The 27,705-nt window shown below is 44.3% G+C and overlaps 2 protein-coding genes across 2 annotated transcripts in view; both read right to left on the bottom strand.

Annotated features, from left to right (window-relative positions):
* Positions 1 to 1,359, bottom strand: part of LOC121288561 (autophagy-related protein 16-1-like) — a 58,167-nt gene extending 56,808 nt beyond the window's left edge. The window contains exon 1 of the mRNA XM_041207184.1: positions 1,249 to 1,359. The gene's annotated coding sequence lies outside the window, so the exon portion shown is untranslated. The remainder of the gene's footprint in view (positions 1 to 1,248) is intronic.
* LOC121288582 lies at positions 283 to 27,705 on the bottom strand. The gene is made up of 6 exons (XM_041207195.1): positions 27,564 to 27,705; positions 25,071 to 25,155; positions 16,084 to 16,189; positions 13,042 to 13,115; positions 7,078 to 7,329; positions 283 to 2,232 (listed from the first exon to the last, which is right to left on the bottom strand). Exons 1-6 carry the CDS (start codon positions 27,628 to 27,630, stop codon positions 1,245 to 1,247), a joined length of 1,572 nt encoding a protein of 523 aa, XP_041063129.1. The 5' UTR covers positions 27,631 to 27,705; the 3' UTR covers positions 283 to 1,244.

Raw genomic sequence — 27,705 nt, 5'->3', positions numbered from 1 at the left:
AAGTATTGGAGGAAGCCCAAATTGTAACCACTGGTGGGGACCAGCTGCACAGTTGTCTCTCAAATCCAATGCAAAAGGACCCTGTCAGGCATCATTAATAGTGACAAGTCTGTCAACCAGGTCCCCATGCAACCTTACTTGCCACACTAAATAGCTCCATTTGTTTAAGTGGGTTTAGAATCCATATTAAATCTCTCCCTTTTCTAAATCTCAATCTTACTTCTGTGTCAATAGCTCTACACTAACATAGAGATCATAAATAATGTGCAGTTTATTCCAGGCTTAAGACACTGTACTATTTTATTGTATGAAGTGGGAACAGCAGCAAACATTCAGTTACACCACAGTGCCTCACACCAGCTGAGACCATTCCATGACCACCTGCGGTATAATACTGCCAATGTTCATTCTAGTAAGGGTGGCCTGTTCCATTTAAGCTGTAGTGTGGAATGCTTTTCAGTCCAACATATAGTCTGGCAGTTAACACACATGATGCAGTCTTCAGTACTGAAATTAACATCTGTTTGATACCCTTACAAACATTAAACCTAGTTAAATAGTGAATCAATTGTACTAAATGCTAAAATGTAGCCAGCATTGGACTCAGCTACCCCTTTATTATTGTAAATATAAAAAAGGCTTCTCTAAATAAATTAGGGGAGTTTTTTTTACCTATATCATACAACATACTTTCATTTCCTCACACTGTTCAGTATATAACGTACCCCAGATAAGTGTATAAAAACGATTGAGAAATCAGTTCAAGTCAGAAATCAAAATAGAAAGCACCAGAGATGCACAATAGGTTAGTCAATTCTTTTTCAGGTGCTAATGTTACAGTTAGGATCCATCTACAACAACCTGCACTTATAAAGCAATAGTAAAAGTTCCCAACACGCTTCACAGGAGTATATTGATACCAAACCACATAAAGAGGTATTAAGATGAGTGGCTAAAAGCTTAATCAAAGAGGTAGATCTTAAGAAACATCTTAATGAAGAAGAGAGACACAGACAGAGAGAAAGGTTTAGGGAGAAAATTCCAGAGCTTGGGGCCTTGATAGCTGAAGCCACAGCCGCCCATCAGAACTGAAAACCAAAAAACCTTTGTAAGAGCTTTCTGTCCTGGTCTTCCCTTTTTCCAGTTCCAACAAAACATCCCAACAAATTATTCTTTTTTACAGGTGCGTTTCCAACATTCCAATTTTTTGTAACTTTCTTTTCATCTCCGACAAACCCCAATGTCTACCTCAGGGAAGTTGCCACTGCAGTCTGAACGTCCCGTAGCATGCACAGCATTGGCTCGTAAATTCCCGACGGTCCTTGAAGCTGAAGCCAGTTTCCCAGCTTGCTCACACACTCGAGTGCCTCGTTATTGGTGATGGCAGAGGCTGTGCTTGGCAATGCTCCAACAGCCATGTGCTCCTGTGGTGAAACCTCCAGGCGGGGCCTCTTGGCCATGACGCTACTGTCCTCAGACTTGAGCTGCATGCTGGGCGGCTCCTCCTGTTTTGTTGGGAGCAAGGGGGGACGGGAATTGGCTGAGCCTGTATCATCCCCAGGGAGCCTTGGACCTGAGCAGGTCGCATCTTTTATCAACTGGGCTCCGTGAGAGGGATCAGCACAGGCAGTCTGCTCCATGTTCCCATAGGCCCGATACAGAATTTGGATTGCGTCGAGCAAGGTCACATTATGGCCAATATCAGTCACTCTGGCTCCGACTTCAGCCTTTTCCGGAGTCCGGCCATCTGCCACAGGACCATCATAATCATGCCGCTCACTGGAATCCTTCTTAAAAACAATATTGTTCCGGGCTTTCCATCGCGAAAGCCACCCATCAGTCGGCTCAAAGTCGTCGTGGCCCAGGTCCTCTGCGAACCCCTTGGCTTTCATCTTCAGCATGGGGCCTGAGACACGGACTCCTTCACCCACAGCCTGCTGGAACCATAACAGAAGAGCGTCCTCAACCTCAATGTCCTTCCCCTTCCTCTTCCTCTTGCGGTTGGGGTTGGCATTCTGCCGCCATTCCTCCAGAATCCTCTCCCTGTTCTGGCTAATGCGCCCCACCTGGCTCTTTGAGATGCTGAACATTTTGGCCACCGAGGCATAGGAGGCTTTCGGGCCCTGTAAGGCCGCGACAACCTTCACCTTCTCAGCAAGCGGCAGATCCGTGCGTTTGTGATTCGTGGGCATCACAGGCAATGTTCCAATTCCTCCGAGGAGGATAAATGATCTGCCACAAAAAAAAGTGAGATATTGTACAGTGAATAGATACCTGGATAATGACAGAAAATAATGAATAAATTACAGAAACATGAATGGATAACTGGACATATTGCAGTAAAGAATGGGTATGAGGTAACCTATCCAACTTGGAGATTTTGTTTCTGACCAGGAACTTACTGAGTCAGATTCTGGTACACCAGGCTGCTCATGCCATAAGTCATTGACCTCAGCAAAGGTTCAATGGACCAGAAATAAAAGCAGAAAATGCTGGAAATACTCAGCCGGTGAGGCAGCATCTATGGAGAAACCAATTGAAATGCTAACTCTGTTTCTCTCCCCACAGATACTGCCTGACCTGAGTATTTCTAGCATGTTCTGTTTTCATTTCAGGTTTCCAGCATTCACAGCATTCTGCTTTTCATTCAATGGAACGAGTTGCCTCTGCCACCAGTCACTGACTGAGCCAGACTTCGATGGACTAGGTGGCTGCATACTCCACAGTCAATTTACTTTAATTTATATCAGAAGCCAAGTTCCATGTGAAGGCTCACAAGGTAGCAAACACCAAACATAAAGAGGAGAAAAGACAAGGTAAAATGGAAGCCTTGAGTAGGTGGCACCCAAGTGTTTTGAACATTGAAGGAGGTTAAGGAGTTCAATGCATTCTGAGATCCTGGGAAATAATGATTTAGAATAGGAGGCTGTGTTAATTGTGTATCAATTGTGCTAATTTTATGCAGGTCGAGGGCATTGATTGGGGTTTCACTTGATTAGATACAAAGAGACGTGTATGGAAACTGCAGTATGGTTAAGTTAGGAGGTGTATGTGTGTAATGTTTCACTCTCTAAATAAATGCGAGACTGAGTAATGAGTGGCTCCAATAATTTCCAACTAGCCTTCTGGAATAAAACAGTCAGAATACCAAGCTCAGTTTTAGTAGTAGGGATTAAAACAGAAGAAAGAGCGTGTGAAGCAGATAATCACAATTAAAAAATGAAGCCAAGTTCTAAGGAGATCCAACCATCATAGAATTGAATAAAGACAAGAAAGGAAGGAACAAGACAGGAGACTGGAAGCAACAGTTGATAAGAAGAGTCACCTGTGAGATTACATAGAATTTGCAGTGCAGCACAGTGCAGTGTGGGGGTGGGGGTGTGGCATAGTGCTAATGTCAACGCATCGGTAATCCAGAAATCCAAGGTAATCCTCTGGGGACAGGGATTCGAATCTCACCATGGTAGATAGTGGAATTTGAATTCAATAAAGAAACTGGAATAAAAAATCTAACAACGACCACAAAACCATTGTTGTAAAAACCCATCTGGTTCACTAATGTTCTTCAGGGAAGGAAATCTATTGTCCTGATTGGTCTGGCCTACATGTGACTCCAGACCCACAGTAACGTGATTGATTCTTAAATGCCCTTTGAAACAGCCTGGCAAGTCAGTCCGTTGTACCAACCGCCAAAAACAAGTCAATAAGGACCACCCAGCATCTAGGCACCGGAAATGACAATGGCAAACGCTCATCCCTGCAAAATCCTTCTTACCAACATCTAGGAACTTGTGCCAAAATTGGGAGAGTTGTCTCACAGACGAGTGAAGCAACAGTCTCTCATAGTCAAACTCATGGAATCATAACTTACAGCTCATGTCCCAGACACCACCATCACTGTCCCTGGGTATGTCCTGTCCCACTGGCAGGACAGACCCAGCAGAGATGGTGGTACAGTGCCATACAGTCGGGAGGGAGTTTCTCTGGAGTCCTCAACATGGACTCCAGACCCCATGAAGTCTCATGGCATCAGATCAAACATGGGCAAAGAAACCTCCTGCTGATCAACACATACAGTTCCCCCCGACAAGCTGATGAATCAGTACTCCTCCATGTTGAACACCACTTGGAGGAAATACTGAGGGTGGTAAGGGTACAGAATGTACTCTGGGTGGGGGGACTTCAATGTCCATCACCTAGAGTGGCTCGGTAACAACACTAAGACCGAGTTGGCTTGTCCTAAAGGACATAGCTGCTAGACTGGGTCTGCAACAGGTGGTGCGGAAACCAACAAGAGGGAAAAACATACTTCCTGTCGCTGATGCACCTGTCCATGACAGTATCGGTAGGAGTGACAAATGCACAGTCCTTGTGGAGACAAAGTCCAGTCTTCACATTGATTGCCTCCATCATGTTGTGTGGCACTACCACTGTGTCAAGTGGGACAGATTTTGAACAGATCTAGCAACTCAAGACTAGGCAACCGTAAGGCACTGTGGGCTATCAGTAGCAGAATTCAGTAATCAACCACAATCTGTAACCTCATGGCCTGGCATATCCTCATTCTTCCATTACCACCAAGCCAGGGGATCAACTCTGGTTCAATGAAAAGTGCAGAAGGGCATGCCAGGAGCAGCATCAGGCATATCTAAAAATGAGGTATCAACCTGGTGAAGCTACAACACTGGACTACACGCTGCCAAACAGCATAAGCAGCAAGCGATAGACAGAGCTAAGTGATCCCACAATCAACAGATCAGATCTAAGCTCTGCAGTCCTGCCACATCTAGTCATGAATGGTGGTGGACAATTATACAACTCACTGGAGGGGGAGGCTCCACAAATATCCCCATCCTCAATGATTGGGGAGCCCCCTGCATATCAGTGCAAAAGATAAGGCTGAAGCATTTGCAACAATCTTCAGCCAGAAGTGCCGAATGGATGATCCATCTCGGCCTCCTTTGGAGGTCCCAAGCATCACAGATGTCAATCTTCAGCAATTTGATTCATTCCATGTGATGTCAAGAAATGGTTGGAGGCACTGGATATTGCAAAGGCTATGGGCCCTGACAATATTCCAGCAATAGTACTAAAGACTTGTGCTCCAGAATTTGCCATGCCCCTAGCCAAGCTGTTCCAGTACAGCTACAACACTAGCATCTACCCGGCTGTGTGGAAAATTGCCCGGGTATGTCCTGTACACAAGAAATAGGACAAATCCAACTCATTCAATTACCGCCCGAGCAGTCCACTTTCGATCATCAGTAAAGTATTGGAAGGAGTCATCAAGAGTGCTATCGAGCGGGACTTGCTTAGCAATAACCAGTTCATTGATGCTCAGGTTGGGTTCCGCCAGGGGTACTCAGCTTCTGACCTCATTACAGCCTTGGATCAAACATGGACAAAAGAGCTGAACTCCAGAGACAAGATGAGAGTGGTTGCCCTTGGCATCAAAGCAGCATTTGACCAAGTTTGGCATCAAGGATAATTCCCCACTGGTTGGAGTCATGCCTAGCACAAAGGTGGTTGTGGCTGTTGAAGGTCAATTATTTCAGTTCCAGGACATCACTGCAGAAGTTCCTCAGAGTAGGGTCCTAGGCCCAAACATCTTCAGTTGCTTCATCAATGACTTTCTTTCCACCATAAGTTTAGATACAGGGATTTTCGCTGATGATTGCGCAATGTTCAGCACTATCTGTGACTCCTCAGATACTGAAGTAGTCCATGTCCAAATGCAGCAAGACCTGGACAATATCCAAACTTGGGCTGACAAGTGGCAAGTAACATTTGCACCTCAGGCAACGACCATCTCCAACAATGCGGGATCTAACTATCTCTTGACATTCAATGGCATTACCATCGCTGAATCCCCCACTGTCTACATCCCGGGGATTACCATTGACCAGAAACTGAACTGGACTAGCCATATAAATACAATGGCTACAAGGGCATGTCAGAGGTTAGGAATCCAGTGGCGAGTGGCTGACCTCCTGACTCCCTAAAGCCTGTCCACCTCCACAAGGCACAAGTCAGGAGTGTGATGGAATACTCTCTACTTGCCTGGATGAGTGCAGCCCCAACAATACCCAAGAAGCTTGACACCATCCAGGACAAAGCAACCCGCTTGATTGGCACCCCATCCACAAACATTCACTCCCTCCACCACCAACGCACAGTGGCAGCAGTGTTTACCATCTACAAGATACACTAGGAATTCACCAAGGCTACTTAGACAGCACCTTCCAAACTCACAGCCACTACCATCTAGAAGGACAGGGGTAGCAGACACATGAGAACATCACCACCTGCAAGTTCCCCTCCAAGCCACTCACCATTCTGACTTGGAAATATATCACCATTCCTTCACTGTCGTTGGGCCAAAATCCTGGAGCTCCTTCCCTACCAACATTGTGGGTGTACCTACACCACATGGGCTGCAGTGGTTCAAGAAGGCAGCTCACCACCACCTTCTCAAGGGAAATTAGGGACGGGCAAAAAAGGTTGGCCTAGCCAGCAATGCCCGCATCTCATGAACGAATACAAAAAAAGAAACATGCACCCGGCCCAACAAGTGAAGCTGGTGTTCATACCACCTTACGTCATCTCATTCTAAAACGACTAGTTTCTTTTATCTTGTATTCAGGAGTGTGTGAGAAGTGTTTGAAGAATTGAGATTAGGACTCAAGCCTTGAACAGACTTGGACTTCGTTAGTTAAAAGCTGTTGCGTGGAAAACGTGTTTTATTTTACAACAGAAGAAATAAAAGCATCCTACAGGCAGCTTTGGCACCAGAAGAGAGGCTAAGGGAAGAGGAAAAACATGTTGAAAATTAAGAGTGGTACATCAAAGGGAAGGGGAGTTGTTGGGCATGTGCAAGGCATGGAAAGACCATATCTTTGACTAATGGCAAGAAATAAAATTCTGAAGCAATTGGCTCATCAAAATGCAGTGATTCAGCCACAAGATCTAGAGAAAAGAAGGATACAAAATCTCAGCACTTGTCTTTATCCCCAGAGGGTACGATTTCACTTTTATATGACAGTGGCAAATCAAATATAATTGAATTGCAGCATTTACCTGGAGCCCTTTTCATTCTCTATATTTAGCCTGCTCGAGTCCTGTGTTTTCTCACTCATCCACCTTGTGATTAGTTCACGGTTCTCATCGGCCATTTTCTGCAGCCGCTCCTCAAGGTTGCTGAAGGTGACGTGGAGAGTGTTGTATTCGTTCTTCAGTGTATGATTGGCTCGCTCCAAGTCTTGCAGGTTAGTCTGCAGCTCCCGACATTCAACCTCCAGCTTCTTAATTCGCTTGTGGTACTCCACTATTCTGAAACCCATCAGGATACAAAGTGCAGGTTTTACTTGGAGGGTTTACACAGATTACATGTGTGCAATAGATGGGTATGGATCACGATTATATTTTCTGCGCAAATTAATGAACGGAACAACCACAACGGGTTGCGTATAGCTGGTACTTTGGCTTTATTTGGTCAGATTACAGCAGAGGCATGGCCAAAACTAACAAACTGTTGTTACTCTTTATTTATTGGACAAAATGAAATGATGAAAGTTGCAATGTAATACGCCAGCGCAGTATCTACATTATAGAAATTGTACACCCAGCATTCAGATTGTCTGTCACGTTCAAATAACAAAATAAATTTTCTGAGCCATGCTCCAAAGGAGGTATATATAAAAAGATGAAACTCTCTAGGAACAAAAAGTACTACAGCCCAATTACCTGTACTGTAGTCTCTTAAGGATGTTGCATCCATATGAATTTGCCCAGTGTTTTACTCAATAGCAGCAAACTCAAAATTGACCTCTGTATGAACTCTACTTATTTAACAGCAATTTGACTGTACATTTTAAGACCAGAATACCTTTATTTTTCAATGTCTAAAATTTCTCTTGTTTAAAAAGTGTATTATCTGAGGGAGATTTGCTTGATAATGGATTAAGTATTGTACTAACACTCCCCATCATACTTCATCTCAAAATTATTCTGAACCGGGCACTATTTATTGGGTCATTTGTCCCACAGGATTGTCTCTGAACCTTCCAAAGCTAGACTATTGACAAGCAAGTTAAAACAAACGTAAAAGCAATTAAACTGCATCAAGCAAAGGGTCAATGCAGAAAAAGGTTAGCCATATAAAATAATGATTGTTATAGTTAGTTTTTTAACTTCCTTTACATTCTTACTGATGCAAAGCAACCTTAATACACTGAGAGTTTCAGCTTAGTCTCTCCCAACAACGTATGAGAGAAAGCCAGCCAGAAAATAAAAAGATTGTTTCTATATTTAAAAAAGAAATGAGTTAACAAAGTGAGCGTTGGTCCTCTAGAAAGTGAGTCTGGAGAATTGATCATGGAAAACAATGAAATGGCAGATGAATTGAACAGGTATTTTGCATCAGTCTTCACTATAAGGGATACAAGTTACATCCCAGAAGCAGCTATAAATCAGGAATTGGGAGGGAGGGAGGAACTCAAGAAAATTACAATCACCAGAGAAATGGAACTGAGTAAATTGTTGGAGCTATGGGCTGACAAATGCCCAGATCTTGAGGGACTTCATTCTAGGGTCTTAAAAGAAGTGGCTAGTGAGATAGTTGTTGCATTAGTTTTAGTTTTCCGAAACTCCCTAGACTCAGGGAAAGTCCCGTTAGATTGGAAAATAACAAACATAACTCCATTATTCAAAAAGAGAGGGAGACAGAAAGCGGGAAATTACAGGCCAGTTAGCTTAACACCTGTCATAGGGTAAATGTTCACAGCTACTATTAAAGAAGCTATAGCAGGTCACTTGGATAAGTTCAAGGTAATCAGGCAGTGTCAATATGGTTTTGTGAAAGGGAAATCACGTTTAACCAAGTTATTGGAGTTCTTTGAGGAAGTAACATGCTGTGGATAAAGGGGAACTGGTGGATGTACTGTATTTAGATTTCCAGAAGGTATTTGATAAAGTGCCACATCAAAAGCTATTGCGGAAAATAAAAACTCATGGTACAGGGAGTAACATATTGGCATGGATAGAAAATTGGCTGGCTAACAGGAAGCAGAGAGTAGGCAATAATGGGTCTTTTTCAGGTTGGCAAAATGTAACGAGTGGTGTGCCACAGGGATCAGTGCTGGGACCTCAACTGTTTACAATTTATATGAATTACTTGGATGGAGGGATGGATGGGATGGTGCCAAATTTGCTGATGACACAAAGATGGGTAGGAAAGTGAAGAAGAAATAAGGAGGCTACAAAAAGATATAGATAGGTTAAGTAAGTGGGCAAAGATCTGGAAAATGGAGTTTAATGTGAGAAAGTGTGAGATTGTCCATTTTGGCAGGAAGAATAAAAGAGGAGCATAATATGTAAATGGTGAGACATGGCAGAGCTCTGAGATGCAGAGGGATCTGGCTGTCTGAGTGCATGAATTGCAAAAGGCTAGTATGCACGTACAGCAAGTAGTTAGGCATGCTGATAGAATGTTTTCAGTTATTGCAGAGGGAACTGAATGCAAAAGTTGGGAGGCTAGGCTTCAGTTATACAAAACACTAGTGAGACCACATCTGGAGTACTGTGCACAGTATTGGTCACCTTATTTAAGGAAGGATGTAAATGCGTGGGAAGCCGTTCAGAGAAGACGTACCAGACTAATACCTGGAATGGGCAGGTTGTCTTATGAGAAAAGGCTGGACAGGCTAGGCTTGTATCCACTGGAGTTTACAAGAGTAAGAGGCGACTTGACTGCAACATTTAAGATCCTGAGGGGTCTTGACAGGATGGATGTGGGGAGGATGTTTCCTCTTGTAGGAGGATCTAGAACTAGGGGTCACTGTTCAAAAATAAAGTGTCACTCATTGAAGACAGAGTTGAGGAGAAATTTTTTCTCTCAGAGAGTCATGAGTCTCTGGAACTCTTCCTGAAAATGCAGAGGAAGCAGAGTTTTTGAATATTTTTAAGGCAGAGGTGGATAGATTCTTGGCCATCAAGGGGGTGATAGGTAATCGTGGGTAGGCAGGATGCAATTTTGAGGTTACTATCAGATCAGCCATGATCTTACTAAATGGCAGAGAAGGCTCAAAGGGTTGAATGGTCTACTCCTGCTTCTTGTTTCTATGTTTGTACTGGTTCCACAATGAATCCACTTTGTTAACTGACCTGTCAATCCAGCCAATGGAGTATTTATCTGCACCTTGTCCTGCAACTTGCATCTCGAAAATAGGTGCCCCTTCTTGCCAAAAAGCGAGGGGCACCTAAATCTCCAGAGACAACCAATTTACCATTCAGTGAGGCAAGGCTTAATACAAGTAATTAAGGTGCCTCATTTCAGAGTTGGATGAAAGTAGAGAGTAACTGTAATGATCAGATTCACTTATTAATATTAACACGACTTGCCCTAATATAATCACATAAGGCATTAATGACAGAATTATCACATTTGACTTAAAGATAATTTTCTAGCATATCCCCTGCATTGCAAACTTCCTGAAGCTCCTTAATGCCTGATTGCTCTAGCCTCTGCATCTCTCCATTTACAAAATCCAGTCTGCCAATGTTGGTCTGAGTGATTCTGGCTGAAACACTATCAGGGATAAATCAAAAACTTTCCGAGGCAATAGATATGAAACATTCATCTAATACTGAGAAAAGCTAACAAATTTATTACTATTTGCAATCTATGAGGGAACATCAAAGTTGGCTCAGTGGCATTCTAAGCCCACTTTCTCAGACCCCATTTTATTTTGCTTGCAGTTTACACTATGCTTTCCAGCATAACATTGAGGGAACAGAGGTGACACAGCACATTTTCAGACGAACCTGTTTTATTTGAGGAAGTGCAAATCCAAAGATTTGCAAGATTATGCCTGTTTTTGTAAGAGCCAAAAAGATTAAAGGATGATTTGAAAAAACTGTTTATGGTGTTCAAAGATATTTAAAACAATGAAGAGAAAGGCCAGAGGAGACAAAAACAGACAGTTTCAAGGGATTGAAGGATTTAGGATGAGGGGAACATGGATACAAGATTAAATGCAAAGGGTTTAGGGCAGAGTCAGGAAGACATGTTGTTAAAAAGAACAGTGGGTTGCAGGACAACGGAATGCACGACTGGAGTTTGTTTTTCAGTCCATTGTGGAGTTTTACTTGGAGCTGGTGTACTTGGTCACCGCCTTTGTCCCTTCCGACACGGCGTGCTTGGCCAGTTCCCCGGGCAGCAGCGGGGGCACGGTGGTCTGGGTCTCCCGGGAAATGATGGGGCTGTGCTTGTTATAATGGGCCAGGCAGGAAGCCTCACCCGCGATGCACTCAAAAATGTCGTTGACAAACGAGTTCATGATGCTCATGGCTTTGGAGGAGATGCCGGTGTCCGGGTGAACCTGCTTCATCACTTTATTGACGTAGATGGAGTAACTCTCTTTCCTGGATCGCTTCCTCTTCTTGGCTTTCTTGGCACCCTTCTTGGAAATTGGTGCTTTCTTCTCATCCGCCATGTTAGTGATTTTCTTTTTTCACTTCATATTCAGCTTTACAAGGTAAAAGTTCAAACTCAAAAAGGCAACCAGCCAATCAGCTGGATACATTTTACAGCAGCAATGAGCAGGCCAATCAAAGTTCTCAGATTTTTGTTTCATTTATTTTTTAATTACTTTGAAGCAAACATTGGGATACTCTGAACTTAGTTATAATACTATTCCTGTTGTCAACAAAACTAGTCCCTATGGTGTCCACCAGTCACGAAGGCTTTTTGCATACTGGTGGATAGTGGATGATCCATCACCAAGACCACCTGTTCGTGAACAAGAGCATGGAAGAGAGGCAGGCAGCCACAGCCCCTGGGCCATGACTGTCCTGAGTCTCTCATGGCCACCTTGGCCAGGCCCAGAAGCAGATCCTTGGACTTAATTGTCCCGATCTACATCAGATGGCCAAAAATCAGGAAAAGCCCTGAAGTGGAGCAAGAAAGAGAGCAGTAGGCCTCTCAAATAATCAAACAGGGGCTGCAGTTGCATTATACATGAAACATGGACCAAGGTTACAAGGGACCTGTTTGTTGGATCTGCCCTGTGCAACAGTGTGCAGCCCAGATCACCACAAGTGCAGAGGAGGACTTCCAAACAGAGAGACCTCTATTGGAGCACCCTGCCTTGGCTGGATGGCAAGATGGCACGCCCAGATGGAAGATGAAGACTAGGAAGAGTTAATGTGCAGGAGCAGCCCATGCAGGAAATCCCTCCATATCGAATGAAATGGCTCAGAGGGAATTTCTGAGAGACAGCTCAAGTTGAGGTGGAGGCTCCCAAAGGAGGATTTAAGACCTCACACCGATGAAAAATTCTGCCCGGACTGAAGCAAGATCAGACGGGAATGCTCCACGTACTTGAGTCTCTTGACACACCTGATGGAGTAGGCACCGAGCCTCTGGATGCCTTTTACTGTGGGCGAGACGTACATCTGGCTGCCAGCGCCTCTCCCGACGCCCCCCGATTCTGCCTACCACTATAGCCAGGACTCTCCTCTCCGTCAGCCACCTGTTATTGAAGCCCACCATGCAGAGATGTTTAATTCCAAAATAGTGGCTCTGTTACAATGTACAGTTCTCCAGTGTTAGACGGTGGTGATAGAACTGTACCCAGGTCAGAGTCAGTGATTGAAGCAGAGACCACGTCAACATTTAAAGATAAGTTAGATTGGTGGCGAACAGGCAAGTAAAAGCAGCTGGGAACAAAAGGATATTGGAACAAGACAGGCTCATGGAATTAAGACTACTATTTAGAAGGTAAAACACCTTTTGAATCTAACACCATTAAGAATGTGAAGAGTTATAAGGCAAGGAGAGACAGACAATTTCGACTGGTCAATAAAAGTTACAATAGGGAACAAATTTAATATCATCAAAAATTCATTATGGTCATGACCTATTGGGCTGAATCATTCTGTGTCATGTAGTTCAATGCAAAAATGCATCCAATTCCAGGCAGATAGGCCTTTTTGACCATCCACATTAAAAGGAACCAGAGTCTTAACTCCCCACTAACTTACTTGGCTTCATTGGTCAGGATCTCCCGGTCCTTTTGCTGTAGTCTGCAGTTGAGTTCGATCATGCTTTGTGCAAGCTGGGCAAGAGAGGAAGAAGAAAAAATATCGCCACAAAACTGCATAAAGTACAAAAACCAAAGCTTCTACTGCATACAATTTTTAAACCATATAAATAAACCCAACTGCTCATATTTAATTCCTTCAGATACATCTGACTGATGTAAATGAAGTAACTAAACAGGGAGGGGAGTCTCCATTTAACTAGTGAACTTTTGAATCTACACCATCAAGATTGTGAAGAATTATAAGGCAAGAAGTGACAGACATTTTGACTGGCCACTAAAACAGTTAGAAGAGAAAACAAATTTAATGTCATCAAAAAAATTCATTATGGTTATGATCTAGTTAGGGTGCCAAGTTTGGGTCACAACCTGTTGTTGAAGCACAGTCCATCCTTTTAGAATGAAATTAAGCAGCTGTTTGAAAATGAGGAATATTAAGCAGCAATCAAGGCAATGCGACAACAATGGCTCAAGGGAGTAAAACACCAGCACAGACTTGATGGGCCGAATGAGCTGTCTCTGTGCTGTAATATTATGATTCTACAATGGCTTTTTTTTAAAAATTCCTTCATGGGTTGCAGACGTCGCTGGCAAGTCCAGCATTTGTTGCCCATCCCTAAGTGCCCTTGAACTAAGTGGTTTGCTAAGCCATTTCAGAGAGCAGTTAAGTTAAAAACATTGCTGTGTGTCTGGAGTCACACCTAGGCCAGGTAAGGATGGCAGATTTCCTTCCCTTAAGGATATTTGTGGATCCATATGGGTTTTTACAATTGATTATAGTTTGATGGTCATCATTACTGAGTTTCATGGTCCCCGTTACTGAGACTAGCTTTTGTATTCCAGGTTTATTAATTGAATTTAAATTCCAATAGCTGCCATGGTCGGATTTGAACCCATGTCCCCAGAGCATGAGCCTGGGCCTCTGGATTACTAGTGCAGTGACACTACCATAACGTCACTATATCCCCTGTTTCAGTGCCCTAACTTTCTGTGAAATGGAAGTGTACAGCACAGGCCTCCCATCGCCACTTGCTAATTTGAGGCATTCATGATTCTGGCCCAAGCCACCATAAATAAATGTCACAATCATCATTCTGCCTTTTGCACTATGTGGGGTTTGGCAGGTGGAAGCACCTATTTGGCCCACTTCAGGGAAAGAAATCTGCTGTCCTGACCTGGTCTGGTCTACATGTGACTCCAGACCCACAACAATGTGGTTGACTCTTAACTGCCCTCTGAAATGGCCTAGCAAGCCACTCAGTTGTATTTGACTCACCAACCCCTGCTTAAGGGCAATAGGGATGGGCAATAAATGTTGGCTTTGGTTACATCCCATTAACGAATATATAAAAAAACGCTGACTATTTAGGTTCCAGGTATAGGCTCCACGTTCCCGTAGGCTGATTTCTTGCACATTGTACAAAGTCCCAGATATATTTTGCCACTGCTGTACTTTTTGGCTTGACATGGCGTTCTTCATTGGAAACTAAAAATCAATGAGCTGAAACACATGACTGTAAATGCTCTGCTCCACCTAGAATCATCAAAGCAAAGAATCTTTCAACACAGCAGACCACCATTCAGTTCATCGCATCCATGTTGGCTCTTTGAAAAAACTATCCAATGAGTCACACTCCCTGAATCTTTCCCCATTGCCCTGATTTTTTTTTTCTTTTCAATTATCTATCCAATTTCAGTTTAAAAGTTACCATTGAATCTGTTTCCTGCACTCATTCAGGCAGTGCATTTCAGATCATTATAACTCACAACATCATAAAAATTCTCATCTCCCCTCTGGTTCTTTTGCCACTTATATTAAATCCTTATTATAATCCTTTGATTATCAATCCTCCTGTCAGTGGAAACAGTGTCTCTTTGCTTACTCTAGTAAAACCCTTCATACATTTTAACACCTCTACTAAATTTCCCCTTAATCTTCTCTGCTCTAAGAACAATTTCAGCTTCTCCAGTCTCTTCCTTGAAATCTCTCATCCCTGGTACCATTTTAGTAAGTCTCTGTACCCTCTCTAAGGCTTAACATCCTTTCTAAAGTAAGTTGCCACAATTAGACGATGTCCCAGCTGAGGCCAAACCGGTGATCTCTGAAGATTTAACATAACTTCCTCCCAATTTTCTCCCTTCTCTCCTGAAGGCACCAACACATACATTCTTGTACATTCCATGGGTACAGCAACCCAACACCCACACACTGTGCCCCAATACCACATCCTATAAACAGACAAGGAGCTCTATGCAGGACACCCCCACCCGATCCATCATGAATACCAATGGGAGACTTGACCTCGACTCGAGAGTGTCCTGATTTTACGTCTTTGCATCATCACACATCAACTAAACACCAATGACAGAAAAAACTCATCAAATATGGGAACCTGCACCTTGATGCCAATTTTAGCACTTAAGAATTGTGGGGCACAGATAGCGATGATTCTTGACCCAGGAACAGCCACGGATCAACAGAGACACTGCAATTGGCTTCAGTGGCCTTGGATAAGGGAGGGATGAGCAGGGAGGTAAAATCAATCAAGGTTCCAGCATCTAATCATTATCCATTGAGATGTTGCTGGAAAGTACATGCTGGCATCAAGTGAGGGCAGGACTGGCTTCTGATGCCTCCACATCCATAACCTCTCCATACCCAGTCTCGAATCACACATTAAGAATGGCCAAATTCTTGTAGAGGCACCAAAGGCAAGCTTGTGGCCATGGAACTGCATCCCTACAACAGCCTGAAGAGGAGGGGAGAAAAATTTCCCACTGATTAGTGAGAGTCAAATTACAGAATATACCAGGAGGGCTTCAAGGGAGGTGCAGAGTCACAATAAAACCCATGGGAATATGGAGTCTCGGCTGACCCTCAATCTACTGAAGAAAAGATTCAGTTATTCAATCTCCAAGCACCAAAAACAGCACAGCTGGGAGTGCCTGTAGGGAAGCCTTTCCATTTAGCACTGATACCTACATCTCCACGATTTCTGTGAAGCTCTGTCAACTCATCCTGTTGCCGGATCCAGGTCTGGGTGCCTTTTTGCAGCAGCACTTCATTCTGCGTCCCATCCAAGGCTGGGCTAACATATGGGAGAGAAGAAAATACAATTATCAGCAACAGGAGTGAGGCTTTTGTAGTCCAAGAATGGATTTCAGATGCACTGCGCCTACAAACTAAGCAAACAAATACTTAATATAACACTGCTGCAGTAAAACCCATTTGAAGGAATCGCTAGTTCAGGGAGAGTTATCAAAAATAATATCCACAATGTATTTTTCTCTATAAGGAAAGCAATTAAACTCACTGGCATTATTACATGACAACAGCAATCAGCTCTTATGTAGTGTCTTTAACACAGAAAACAGCTCAAGATGCTTTACAGAAGTGTAAGCCAACCAAATTTGATCCTGAACCAAATAAAGCAATATTAGGACAGGTGATCCAAAGCTTGGTCAAACAGCATAATTTCCTACTTGCTCTACTGTCACTCACTTCACTCTAAACCCTCCATTCATTTCCCTCCCAAGAGTAGGTATTTTTTAAATCCCTTTTTCTCTCCTTTATCTCCCAGCTATGAGAAAACAGGACGTCTGTCTCATAGGTGAGATTAACATTAGAATAATCTTCCCTAGCCGTCAACAATAAAGTTGGCTCCAAAAATCATTGATTTCTTTTGAAAATTTAAGGAAAAATTGTCCAAAGAAAGGCATATTCTTTCTTCATTTCAATTGTCTCCCACCCTCTGCAGGTAACAGAACACAAAACAGAAGCAACAAGAGAGGAGTAATCAGAACTTTATGTGCCCCACCTCAATTACATACACACAAGCAGACTCTTTTTAACTGCTGAATTCTCCATATAATTTGAGAAAAATTTTGAGCAGAAACAAAATGAAACATATTCCTCAGTATAACTGAGTATGACTGGCACAAATCCATTTGGAAAATATGGATATTGCCCATGCTTAGACTTCATTAAAAAAACAGCCTTTTAAGCTAACATACATTCCTAAAAGTAGACTTTTGTGTACATGCTATTGACTCCTTGAACCTGTTCACCCTCAAAAGTGCAGCTAATGGATTTAATTGGCAAAATATCTATCAGGGAGTTTAGAAATAGTCGTTTGGCAATACAAAACTTGAACACTGCTGAAAGAGAGACATGTTGCTGAAGCCTTTCATCAGGACAAACACAAGAGTGCTAAATTTCAAACAATCAGAACAATTTTGAATTACCTGGGAGCTTGGGGAACCTATAGTTCCCCCATTGCTTTCTCCTTGGCAATGGCTCAACCAATCAGAGTTAACTTGCCAACCATTCAGAACCCTTTTCTCCTTAATACGGGTGCAAGACAAAAAGCTTCAACAACACCTCCCTTTTCAGCAATAGGGAGATTAGGCTTTTTTCTCACTCAAGGAATTGTCAGGATCTGGAACATGCTACCTATGGTTCCATAAATAATTTAAAAATGGAGTTGGACAGGTACGTGAGGATGAAGAATTTGCAGGGTTATGAACAAAATGTGGGAATGTCAAATTAAGCATGACCGCTCTTTCAAACAGCCAGCACAGGCAAGATGGGCCTCTTTCTGTGCTATAAGTTCTATGACTCTATTTATTTCTACAAATTCCAGGGCTCAAAGCCTCAGCAGCTTAAGGCACAGACACCAGGAAGAGGAGATGGTATTGTCACTGGACCAGTAATCCAGAGATCCAGAATAATGTTCTGGGGACTCAGGTTCGAACCCCACCATGGCAGATGGTGCAATTTGAGACCATTGTCGATTGTTATAAAAACCCATCTGGTTCACTAATGCCCTTTAGGGAAGGAAATCTGCTGTCATTCTTACCTGGCCTACACGTGACGCCACACCCACAGCAATGTGGTTGACAATGCGCTCTGAACAAGGATGAAAGGGATGGGCAATGATTGCTGGCCTAGCCAGCGATGCCCACATCCACTGAATAAAAAAAATGTTACTTAAACAGTACCTGCCACTTGATGATGAGGTGTGTGAGAATGATAGGATAGGATGTGCACACAGCATGGAAGAGTATGAGAAAGAAATACGCACAAAGAACAATATACTGGAAACAGTTGAACAGGAATAGCTTGTGAGAAAAGAGAACACACATGCGAAATAGTGAGATCGAAAGAGAGTCAAAGATAGAGAGACCACCAGAGAAGGAGAGTTTGAGAACAAGTGGGAGGATGCCTGATAGTTTGCCAGTATTTACTCTGACCTTCTCCCATCCATTTTCTCTCAGACCACGTAAATCTGCCAGTGGTCATCCTACTCTCAGTTCTGAGCTGACAGCTGAGGAATGGCTATGGTCAAAGCAACAACACTGAGGGATTTTCTCACAAAGCAGCAACTACTTTTCAAAAGTATTTATTTTTGTTGTTTGCGAAGCACCTTGCGATACTCCTATTTCATAAAAGGTACAATGAAAATACAAGTCCTTTTCCTTCTCTCCTCTTTCTTCAGGGCGCAGTTCCAAAATTGTCGTTGCCCTCCATACATCACCCAAGCAGCCAATCTTCAACCCTGCTCCTAGACAGCAAACATCAGCAGACAGTACCGTCATGGAGGGATCAAAGCCAAGCCTGAGCCTGTTCCCACCTGACATTTATGTGAATGTCTACATTTAAGCAGGAACACGGAGCCCTGGCCAATCTTTCCTAACCCCGATCTTGAGGCATGGACTAACAGTAGTGTCCCTAATGCTACTGTAACAGGGATCAGCACAGAACAGCAGCCTGTTGAGTCCGTATCACTACACTAGGGGGAGGCAATGGCGTAGTGGTATTATCACTGGATGAGCATTCCAGGGACCCAGGGTAATTCTCTGTGTACCCGGGTTCAAATGCCACCATGGCAGATGGTGAAATTTGAATTCAATAAAAATCTGGCATTAAAAGTCTGATGATGACCACAAAACCATTGCTGATCATCGTAAAAACCCATCTGGTTCACTTATGTCCTTTAGAGAAGGAAATCTGCTGTCCTTACCTGGCCTGGTCTGGCCTACACGTGACTCCAGACCCACAGCAATGTGGCTGACTCTTAAATGCCCTCTGATCAAGGAATGGGCAATAAATGCTGGCCTAGCCAGCAACACCCATAGCCCATGAACGAATACCACTGCTGTCCACTGATTCAGCAGATGAAAGTATAGTCACATGGTCAAATAGGAATCTAGTAACAACTGGCATTTATATAACACTTTTAACTTTTAATATAGTAAAATATCCCAAGGCCCTTGGGTTTCAGCTATTTAAAACCTATCTCAAGGACTTAGATGAGGGGACCAAGTGTAATATATCCAAGTTTTCTGACAATACAAAGTTGTAAGGGGAAAGCAAAGAAGCTGCAAAGGGATATAGGCAGGTTGAGTGATGGACAAGAATGTGATAGATGGAATATAATAAAATGTTAAATTATGCACTTTGGTAGGAAAAATATAAATGCAGAACATTTATTAAATAGTGAGAGACTGGGAAATATTGGTATTCATGGGGACCTGGGCGTCCTTATAACTGAATCACAAAAAGTTAACACAAAAGTGCAGCAAACAATAAGGAAAACAAATAGTATGTTACCTTTTTTTTAACAAAGGGATTGACGTATGAGAGAAGAGCAAAGAAAGCCTCTTAATAGGGCTTTGGTAAGCCTTAACTAAGGAAAGTCGAGGAAGTGCAATGAAGGCTCGTTAGGCTGGTTCCTGAGATGAGGGCGTACTCCCATGAGGAGAAATTGAGTAGACTAGATTTAAATATCCTTAGAGTTTAGAAGAATGAGAGGTGATCTCATTGAAATATATAAAATTCTTAAGGGGCTTGACAGGTTAAATGCTGGGAGGATATTTACCCTGGTTGGAGAGTCTGGAACTAGGGTCACAGTTTCAAAATACGGGGTCGGACATTTCTGACTCAGAATGAGGAGAAATTTCTTCACTTAGAGGGATGTGAATCTTTGGAATGCTCTACTCCAGAGAGCTGTGGATGCTCAGTCATCAAGTGCAGGTACTGGACCCCGTATCCGGGAAACTTGGGACCGGATGCGTACTGGGTACAGGGATTTTCAGGACTTTGGTTCCGGGGGGGATAGCATACCTTAAAGGCAGGCTGATCTCTCCACCGATCAGGACCCAGTTGGGTTGGGGAAAGGAAGGGATGAGGGGCGAATCAGGCTAGCTTCCGCTGTTAATCCTACACCCAAAGAGCAGGGGATCAGTGTGCTGTGATCCGAATATGACAGAGAGCAATGCTAGGTGGGGATTGTAGTTTCCAGGGCAGGACCCGATTTTCGGGTCCTTCTGGATTTTGGGACGCCGGTTAAGGGGTCCAGTACCTGTACATTCAACAAAGAAATTAATAGATTTTCGTGTAGTAAGGAAATTAAGGGATATGGGGACAGTGCAGGTAAGTGGAGTTGAGATATATCAGCCATGATCTTACTGAATGGTAGAGCAGGCTCAATGGGCCAAATGGCATACTCCTGTTCCTATTTATGTTCACAGGAGCAGAATCAAACAAAACCTGACACCAAGCAAAGAAAGATATTAGGACATATGACCAAGTTTTTAAAAATGTATTCATTCATGGAATGTGGGTGTCACTGGCTGGGCCAGTATTTGTTACCCATCCCTAATTGCCCTTGAGAAGTTGGCAGCAAGCCACTTTCTTGGACCGCTGCAGTCCATTTGGTGTAGGTACATCCACAGTGCTGTTAGAGGAGGAGTTCTGGGATTTTGACCCAGGGACAGCAAAGGAAGAGCGATATATTTCCAAGCCAGGAAGGTGTATGGCTTGGAGGGGAACTTGCAGGTGGTGGTGCTCCTATGCATCTGCTGCCCTTGTCTTTCTAGGTGATACAGGTCACAGATTTGGAAGGTACTGTTGAAGCAGCCTTGGTGAGTTGCTGAGTGCATCTTGTATATGGTGCACACTGCTGCCACTGTGCGTCAGTGGTGGAGGCAGTGAATGTTTAAGGTGGTCGATGGGGTGCCAATCAAGTGGGCTGTTTTGTCCTGAATGGTGTTGAACTTCTTGAGGGTTGTTGGAGCTGCACTCATCCAGTCGAATGGAGAGTATTCCATCACACTCCTGACCTGTGCCTTGTAGATGGTGAACAGGCTTTGGGGAGTCAGGAGGTGAGTTACTCACCACGGAATTTCCAGCCTCTGACCTGCTCTTGTAGCCACAATATTTATATGGCTGGTCCAGTTCAGTTTCTGGTCAATGGTAACCCTCAGGATGTTGATAATGATTCATGTTAGTGGTAAACTTGCTCAAAGAGCTAGGTTTTAAGGAATGTCTTACAGGAGAGAGAGAGAGAGAGAGACAGTTTAGGGATAGAATTCCAGATTTTAGGGCCTAGCTAGTTGAAGGCACAGCCTCCAGTGATGGCTCAGAAGAAATCAGGGACATGCAAGAGGATAGAATTGGAAGAATGCACAACTCTTGGAGGTAGTCACAGAGATAGGGAGGGTCAAGACCTTGGGGGAATTTGAATACAAGGCTAAGAATTTTAAAATCCAATCAGGAACAGATTACTATTAAAGCTGCCAAGCCTGAAATACAAAGGGAAAAGCTGCTATTGACATAAACCCTCAGGTGTGTGTACTCTACCAAAGCCATGGTGTCTGTTAAATGGCAATTCATGAGACACTGATTTAAAACTTTAGATTTGTATTCAGAGGATCCATGGGGGTAGTTGATGGTATAGTGGTATTGTCACTGGACTAGTAATCGAAAGAGCCAGGGGAATGCTCAGTCCCAACACAGCAGTTAGTAGAATTTGAATTCAATAAAAATCTGGAATTAAAAGTCTAATGATGACTATGAAACCATTGTTGCTGTTGTAAAACCCCATCTGGTTCACTAATGTCCTTTAGGGAAGGAAATCTGCCGTCCTTACCTGGTCTGGCCTACATGTGACTCCAGACCCACAGCAATGTGGCTGACTCCTAAATGTCCTCTGAAATGGCCTAGCAAGCCACTCAGAACGCTACAGTCACAAAAAAGGAATGAAACTGGACAGACCACCCAGCATTGACCGAGGCACTTGAAACAACAATGGCAAACTCAGCTCTATTGACCCTGCAAAGTCCTCCTTACTAACATCTGGGGGCTAGTGCCAAAATTGGGAGAGCTGTCTCACAGACTATTCAAACAACAGCCTGTCATAGTCATCCTCACGGAATCATATCTTACAGATAATGTCCCAGGCACCACCATCACCGTCCCTGGATATGTTCTGTCCCACTGGCAAGGAGAAACCTAGCAGAGGTGGCGGCACAGTGGTATTGTCAGGAGGGAGTTGCCCTGGGAATCCTCAACATCGACACCGGGCCCCATGAAGCCTCATGGAATCAAGTCAAACATGGGCAAAGAAACCTCCTTCTGATTATCACGTACTGCCCTCCCTCAGCTGATGAATCAGTGCTCCTCAATGTTGAACACCACTTGGAGGAAGCACTGAGGGTGGTAAGGGTGCAGAATATACTCTGGGTGGGAGGACTTCAATGTCCATCACCAAGAGTGGCTCGGTAGCATCACTACTGACCGAGATGGTCGAGTCCTAAAGGATATAGCTGCTAGACTAGGTCTCCGGCAGGTGGTGAGGGAACCAACAAGAGGGAAAAACATGCCTGATATCAACCTCACCGTGGGAGTGACCACCGCACAGTCGTTGTGGAGACAAAGTCCCACCTTCACATTGAGGATACCCTCCATAGTTGTGTGGCATGACCACCATGCTAAATGGAATAGATTTCAAACAGATCTAGCAACTCAAGACTGGGCATCTATGAGGACTGTGGGCCATCAGCAGTGGCAGAATTCTACTCGAACAAAATCTGTAACCTCATAGCCTAGCATATCCCCCCTCTACCATTACCACCAAACCAGGGGATCAACCCTAGTTTAATGAAGAGTGCAGGAAGGCATGCCAGGAGCAGCATCAGGAATACCTAAAAATGGGGTATCAACCTGGTGAAGTTATAACACAGGACTACTTGCATGTCAAACAGCATAATCAGCAAGTGATAGACAAAGCTCAGTGATCCCACAGCCAACGGATCAGAGCTAAACTCTGCAGTCCTGCCACATTCAGTCATGAATGGCGGTGGCCAATTAAACAACTCACTGGAGGAGAAGGCTCCTCAAATATCCCAATCCTCAATGACATTGGAGCCCAACACATCAGTGCAAAAGATAAGGCTGAAGCACTTGCTACAATCTTCAGGCCAGAAGTGCCAAGTGAATGGTCCATCTCGGCCTCCTCCAGAGGTCCCCAGCATCACAGATGCCAATCTTCAGCCAATTCAATTCACTCCACGTGATATCAAGAAATGGCTGAAGGCACTGGATACTGCAAAGGCTATGGGCCCTGACAATATTCCAGCAATAGCAGTGATGACTTGAGCTCCAGAAGTAGCCACGCCCCGAGCCAAGCTGTTCCAGTACAGCTACAACACTGGCATCTACCCGGCAATATGGAAAATTGCCCAGGTACGTCCTCTCCACAAAAAGCAGGACAAATACAACCTGGCTAATTACAATTGCATCAGTCTACTCTCAATCATCAGCAAAGTAATGGATGGAGTCATCAACAGTGCTATCAGGCAGCACTTGTTCACTGATGCCCAGTTTGGGTTCCGCCAGGGCCACTCAGCTCCTGACCTGATTAAAGTCTTGGTTCAAATATGGCCAAAAACGCTGAACTCCTGAGGTGAGATGAAAGTGACTGCCCTTTACATCAAGGCAGCATTTGACAGAGTTTGGCATCAAGGAGCCCTAGCAAAACTGGAGTCAATGGGAATCATGGGGAAAACGCTCCACTGGTTGGAGTCATACCCAGCACAAAGGAAGATGGTTGTGGTTGTTGGAGGCCAGTCTTCTCAGCTCCAGGGCATCACTGCAGGAGTTCTTCAGGGTAGTGTCCTAGGCCCAACCATCTTCAACTGCTTCATCAGTTACCTTCCTTCCATCATAAGGTCAGAAGTGAGGATGTTCACTGATGATTGCACAATGTTCAGTACCATTCGTGACTCCTCAGATACTGAAGCAGTCCATGTCCAATGCAGCAAGACCTGGACAATTTCCAGGCTTGGGCTGACAAGTGGTAAGTAACATTCGCTCCACACAAGTGCCAGCAACGACCATCTCCAACAAGAGAGAATCTAACTATTGCCTCTTGATGTTCAACAGAATTACCATCACTGAATCCCACACTATCAAACTTCCGGGTATTCCCATTGACCAGAAACTGAACTGGGCTAACCATATAAATACTGTGTCTACAAGAGCAGGTCCGAGGCTGGAAATCCTGCGACGAGTAACTCACCTCCTGACTCCCCGAAGCCTGTCCACCATCTACAAGGCACAAGTTAGGAATGTGATGGAATACTCCCCACTTGCCTGGATGAGTGCAGCTCCCACAACATTCAAGAAGCTTGACACCATCTAAGACAAAGCATTCTGCTTGACTGGCACCACATCCACAAACATACACTCCCTCCACCACCGACACAGTAGCAGCAGTGTGCACCATCAACAAGATGCACTGCAGGAATTCCCGAAGGCTCCTTAGACAGCACCTTCCAAACCCACGACCACTACCATCTAGAAGGACAAGAGCAGCAGACACATGGGAACACCACCACCTGGAAGTTCCCCTCCAAGTCGCTCAACATCCTGACTTGGAAATATATCACCATTCCTTCACTGTTGCTGGGTCAAAATTCTGGAACTCCCTTCCTAACAGCACTGTGGGTGTACCTACACGACATGGACTGCAGCAGTTCAAGAAGGCAGCTCACCTCCACCTTCTCAAGGGCAATTAGGGAAGGGCAATAAATGTTGGTCCAACCAGCGACGCCCACATCCTGTGAATGAATTTTAAAAAACACACACGACCTTAAAACTACATTATGGGACACTCCTATCCATACCTGATAGGCTGCAGGTCACATTTTTCACTCTGAAGTCTCTCTGTGAGGGCTGCCTGCAGGTCAGATTTGTCCAGTAGCTTAGAGTCTGCAGTAAATACAAAAAGTAAATAAGGCGGCATCAGTATGATTCCCACTGCTGTTAAGACTGTTTAAGTAGTTTACCTCCTCCCCGTCTCCAACTGGCTAATTCAAATCACTATCCTAAGCAACGATAAAGTATATGGCCCAGAAGAGTCTAGCTTTGACACTTATGCTGGAGAGCTCAATGTACAGTTCCTCTGGATTACCTATCCCTGAAATTGTTCACTCCAACTCAGCATAGCTCCAACATGTTATATAATTATCAATAGCCCAGGAAAAATTACAGCCACCTTTCAAAGGGATACAGCTACTGCCTATAACACTAAGCCATACAGGACACAAGGTGCCAAGGTCAATAGGCAGTCTGTGCTCAATTATCAGACCAAATATACATCAGTGTTAAGGGATGCTGTAACTATCCTTAATGCCGCAAAACTGCCAAGGAGCTGTGGGAAATGGAATGAGTGCAAAAGAATTCAGCCTGTTTCCCACTATTATTATGCAGGGCCCTACCTAAAAAATGTTGGGAAAGAACAGGATCAGGTTCAACTGTGTTGCTCCCTAGGGCTGAATAAGCTGCCAACATTCACATAACAGGCAGGATCAACAATAAACGATGTGTGCTTAAGCAAGGTGCAGGAGGACTGGTGGGCCCTTTGATGGGATCTCACCCCCACCAAAGGCAGATCAGTAGCTTCAGGAGAAAGAAGATGGGATGGGTGAAAAAACAGTTCATGTCCCACAGCCCAGTCAGTCCTCACAGGATTGTCATTGGGATCGCAGCCCAACCATGGTGGATGGGTGCCACTTTCATTTGTCTCACATTCATTACCTTGGCTATGCACATTCTGTGAACAGGTACTGTAGCCTGTTGGGGTTAATAATGAACTAGTAGCCATGAGGACCAGAGTACAAATAAAACCATGGTATGTTGTGTCGTCCTTTCAACAGAATGGTCACTGGTAGTTGGAACTTTACAACAATGACAGTTGAATGATCTGATAAACTCAACTAGTTCACTAATGTACTTCAGGGAAGGGAGCCCACTGCCTTACTTGGCCTGGTAAACACCTGACTCCAGACCCACTCTATATGATCATGAAAATGATTCTATGCTTAGGAAGATGGCAAATAAGTGTGACCTTTCCAATACAGCGCACATCCCAAGAATAAATAAAATACAGTTCAGCTCCCGATTCAAAACTAACCATCATTATTGACTAAGTACAATGGGCCACACCACACAAACACAAAATTGACCAGTCAGACTGTGGAAACTGTGGTGGCATCTTGCTCCCATCCACTGCTAAAGAGTGAGAGAGAGAGAGAGATCCTTGTCTGGACCCTCCTGAACAAGACATTGCCACAGACAATGCTCTTCCTTTAAGCCAGCGCAGATTGAGATCCAAGCAGAACACTCATTATGTGATTCCTGTCACAGGACAATTTCAAGAGAAACATGAAGAGATGTTTACTGATTTGGCACAGCCTACAGGCAGGGGTTGTGGAAGCTGCTGTTCTAACGAGTTTAACTCTGTTATTTGACAGCTGCATAATCACATATCAGGAAGTGTGATAACTGACTTCAGGTGGTCTGATGCTTTCTCCATCACCTCTGAATCAACTCAGGCTGTGTTCTGAAAACTAACTTGTTTTAGTCTGCTATATTTCAGGAAGCTAGGACAGAACTCCAAGCTAGGATCCCAGAGCAGGCCCTATTTATATTTTGCAGATTAGTAGCAAAAATGAGAATTAAGCAAGTCATCATTCATAATTTTATAATTCAATCTCTACACCACAACAAAAACACACAAAGGTCAGCTTTCAAACAAAGGAGCGCTGGATTGCCAAGGAGTCAAAAAACGGCTGTCCAACTGGAGGGGCATAACCAGATGTCGAGGATGTTTGATAACAAGCTGCCACAAAGATCTGAGCAATAGGAGTGAGTGAGCGGGAAAGCTGGCAGGTGAGTGTGTGAAGCCCACGGTTTCTCGGACTCCCGCGAGGGTGGCAGCAGCTGGGTCCCCAAGTGCCCCAGCGCCATGGGCAGTGGCACCATCAAGGGCGGGCACCCTCCATGGGAAAAGACCTGGAAATTTCAGGACTCCCTCCTACAGCCTCAGTCAGGGCCCATCTGCTGGGAGGAAGGGGGTGGATCTGATTCTCAGGAGCATCCCGAAACCCCAGCCCCCTTCCCCGGACACAAGGTGAGGTTTCAGTCGTCGATGATCCATCTCAGAGGGGGTGAAGTCGGCGATGTTAAAGAGGTGGATATGGGTTGTCTTGGTGACGGGGAGGTGGTGAGCAGGTTGTGAAGGGCCGGGGCACAGAAACAAACTCTGTCCCGGGAGCCCCAGGCTTTAGGAGAAGGAAGGCGATTTAGAGTGGCGGCCTGTCGGGCCCAGTACCTACAGCCCCCGAGCAACGCTCCCAATGCCTGCCGCTCAAGCCGCTCCCTTAACCGCTGCTGCTCCGCCATCTTGCTCCAGGGTCTTTCCACACTCCCGGCGCAGAGCCACGAATAGCCCGCCTGTGGGAAACAGGGGAAGAACTT

Source organism: Carcharodon carcharias, chromosome 2 (assembly GCF_017639515.1).
Source record: "Carcharodon carcharias isolate sCarCar2 chromosome 2, sCarCar2.pri, whole genome shotgun sequence".
Taxonomy (NCBI): Eukaryota; Metazoa; Chordata; class Chondrichthyes; order Lamniformes; family Lamnidae; genus Carcharodon; species Carcharodon carcharias.
This window is presented reverse-complemented; position numbering and strand designations above follow the sequence as displayed.

What these genes read in the sequence shown, in the direction of transcription:
- LOC121288582 (XM_041207195.1), bottom strand. Translation starts at nt 27,630, where the DNA reads ATGGCGGAGCAGCAGCGGTTAAGGGAGCGGCTTGAGCGGCAGGCATTG. An exon ending in GGGAGCGTTGCTCGGGGGCT is followed by an intron (nt 25,156 to 27,563) that starts GTAGGTACTGGG and finishes TATTTACTGCAG; the next exon opens with ACTCTAAGCTACTGGACAAA. An exon ending in ATCCTGACCAATGAAGCCAA is followed by an intron (nt 7,330 to 13,041) that starts GTAAGTTAGTGG and finishes GATGGGTTTCAG; the next exon opens with AATAGTGGAGTACCACAAGC.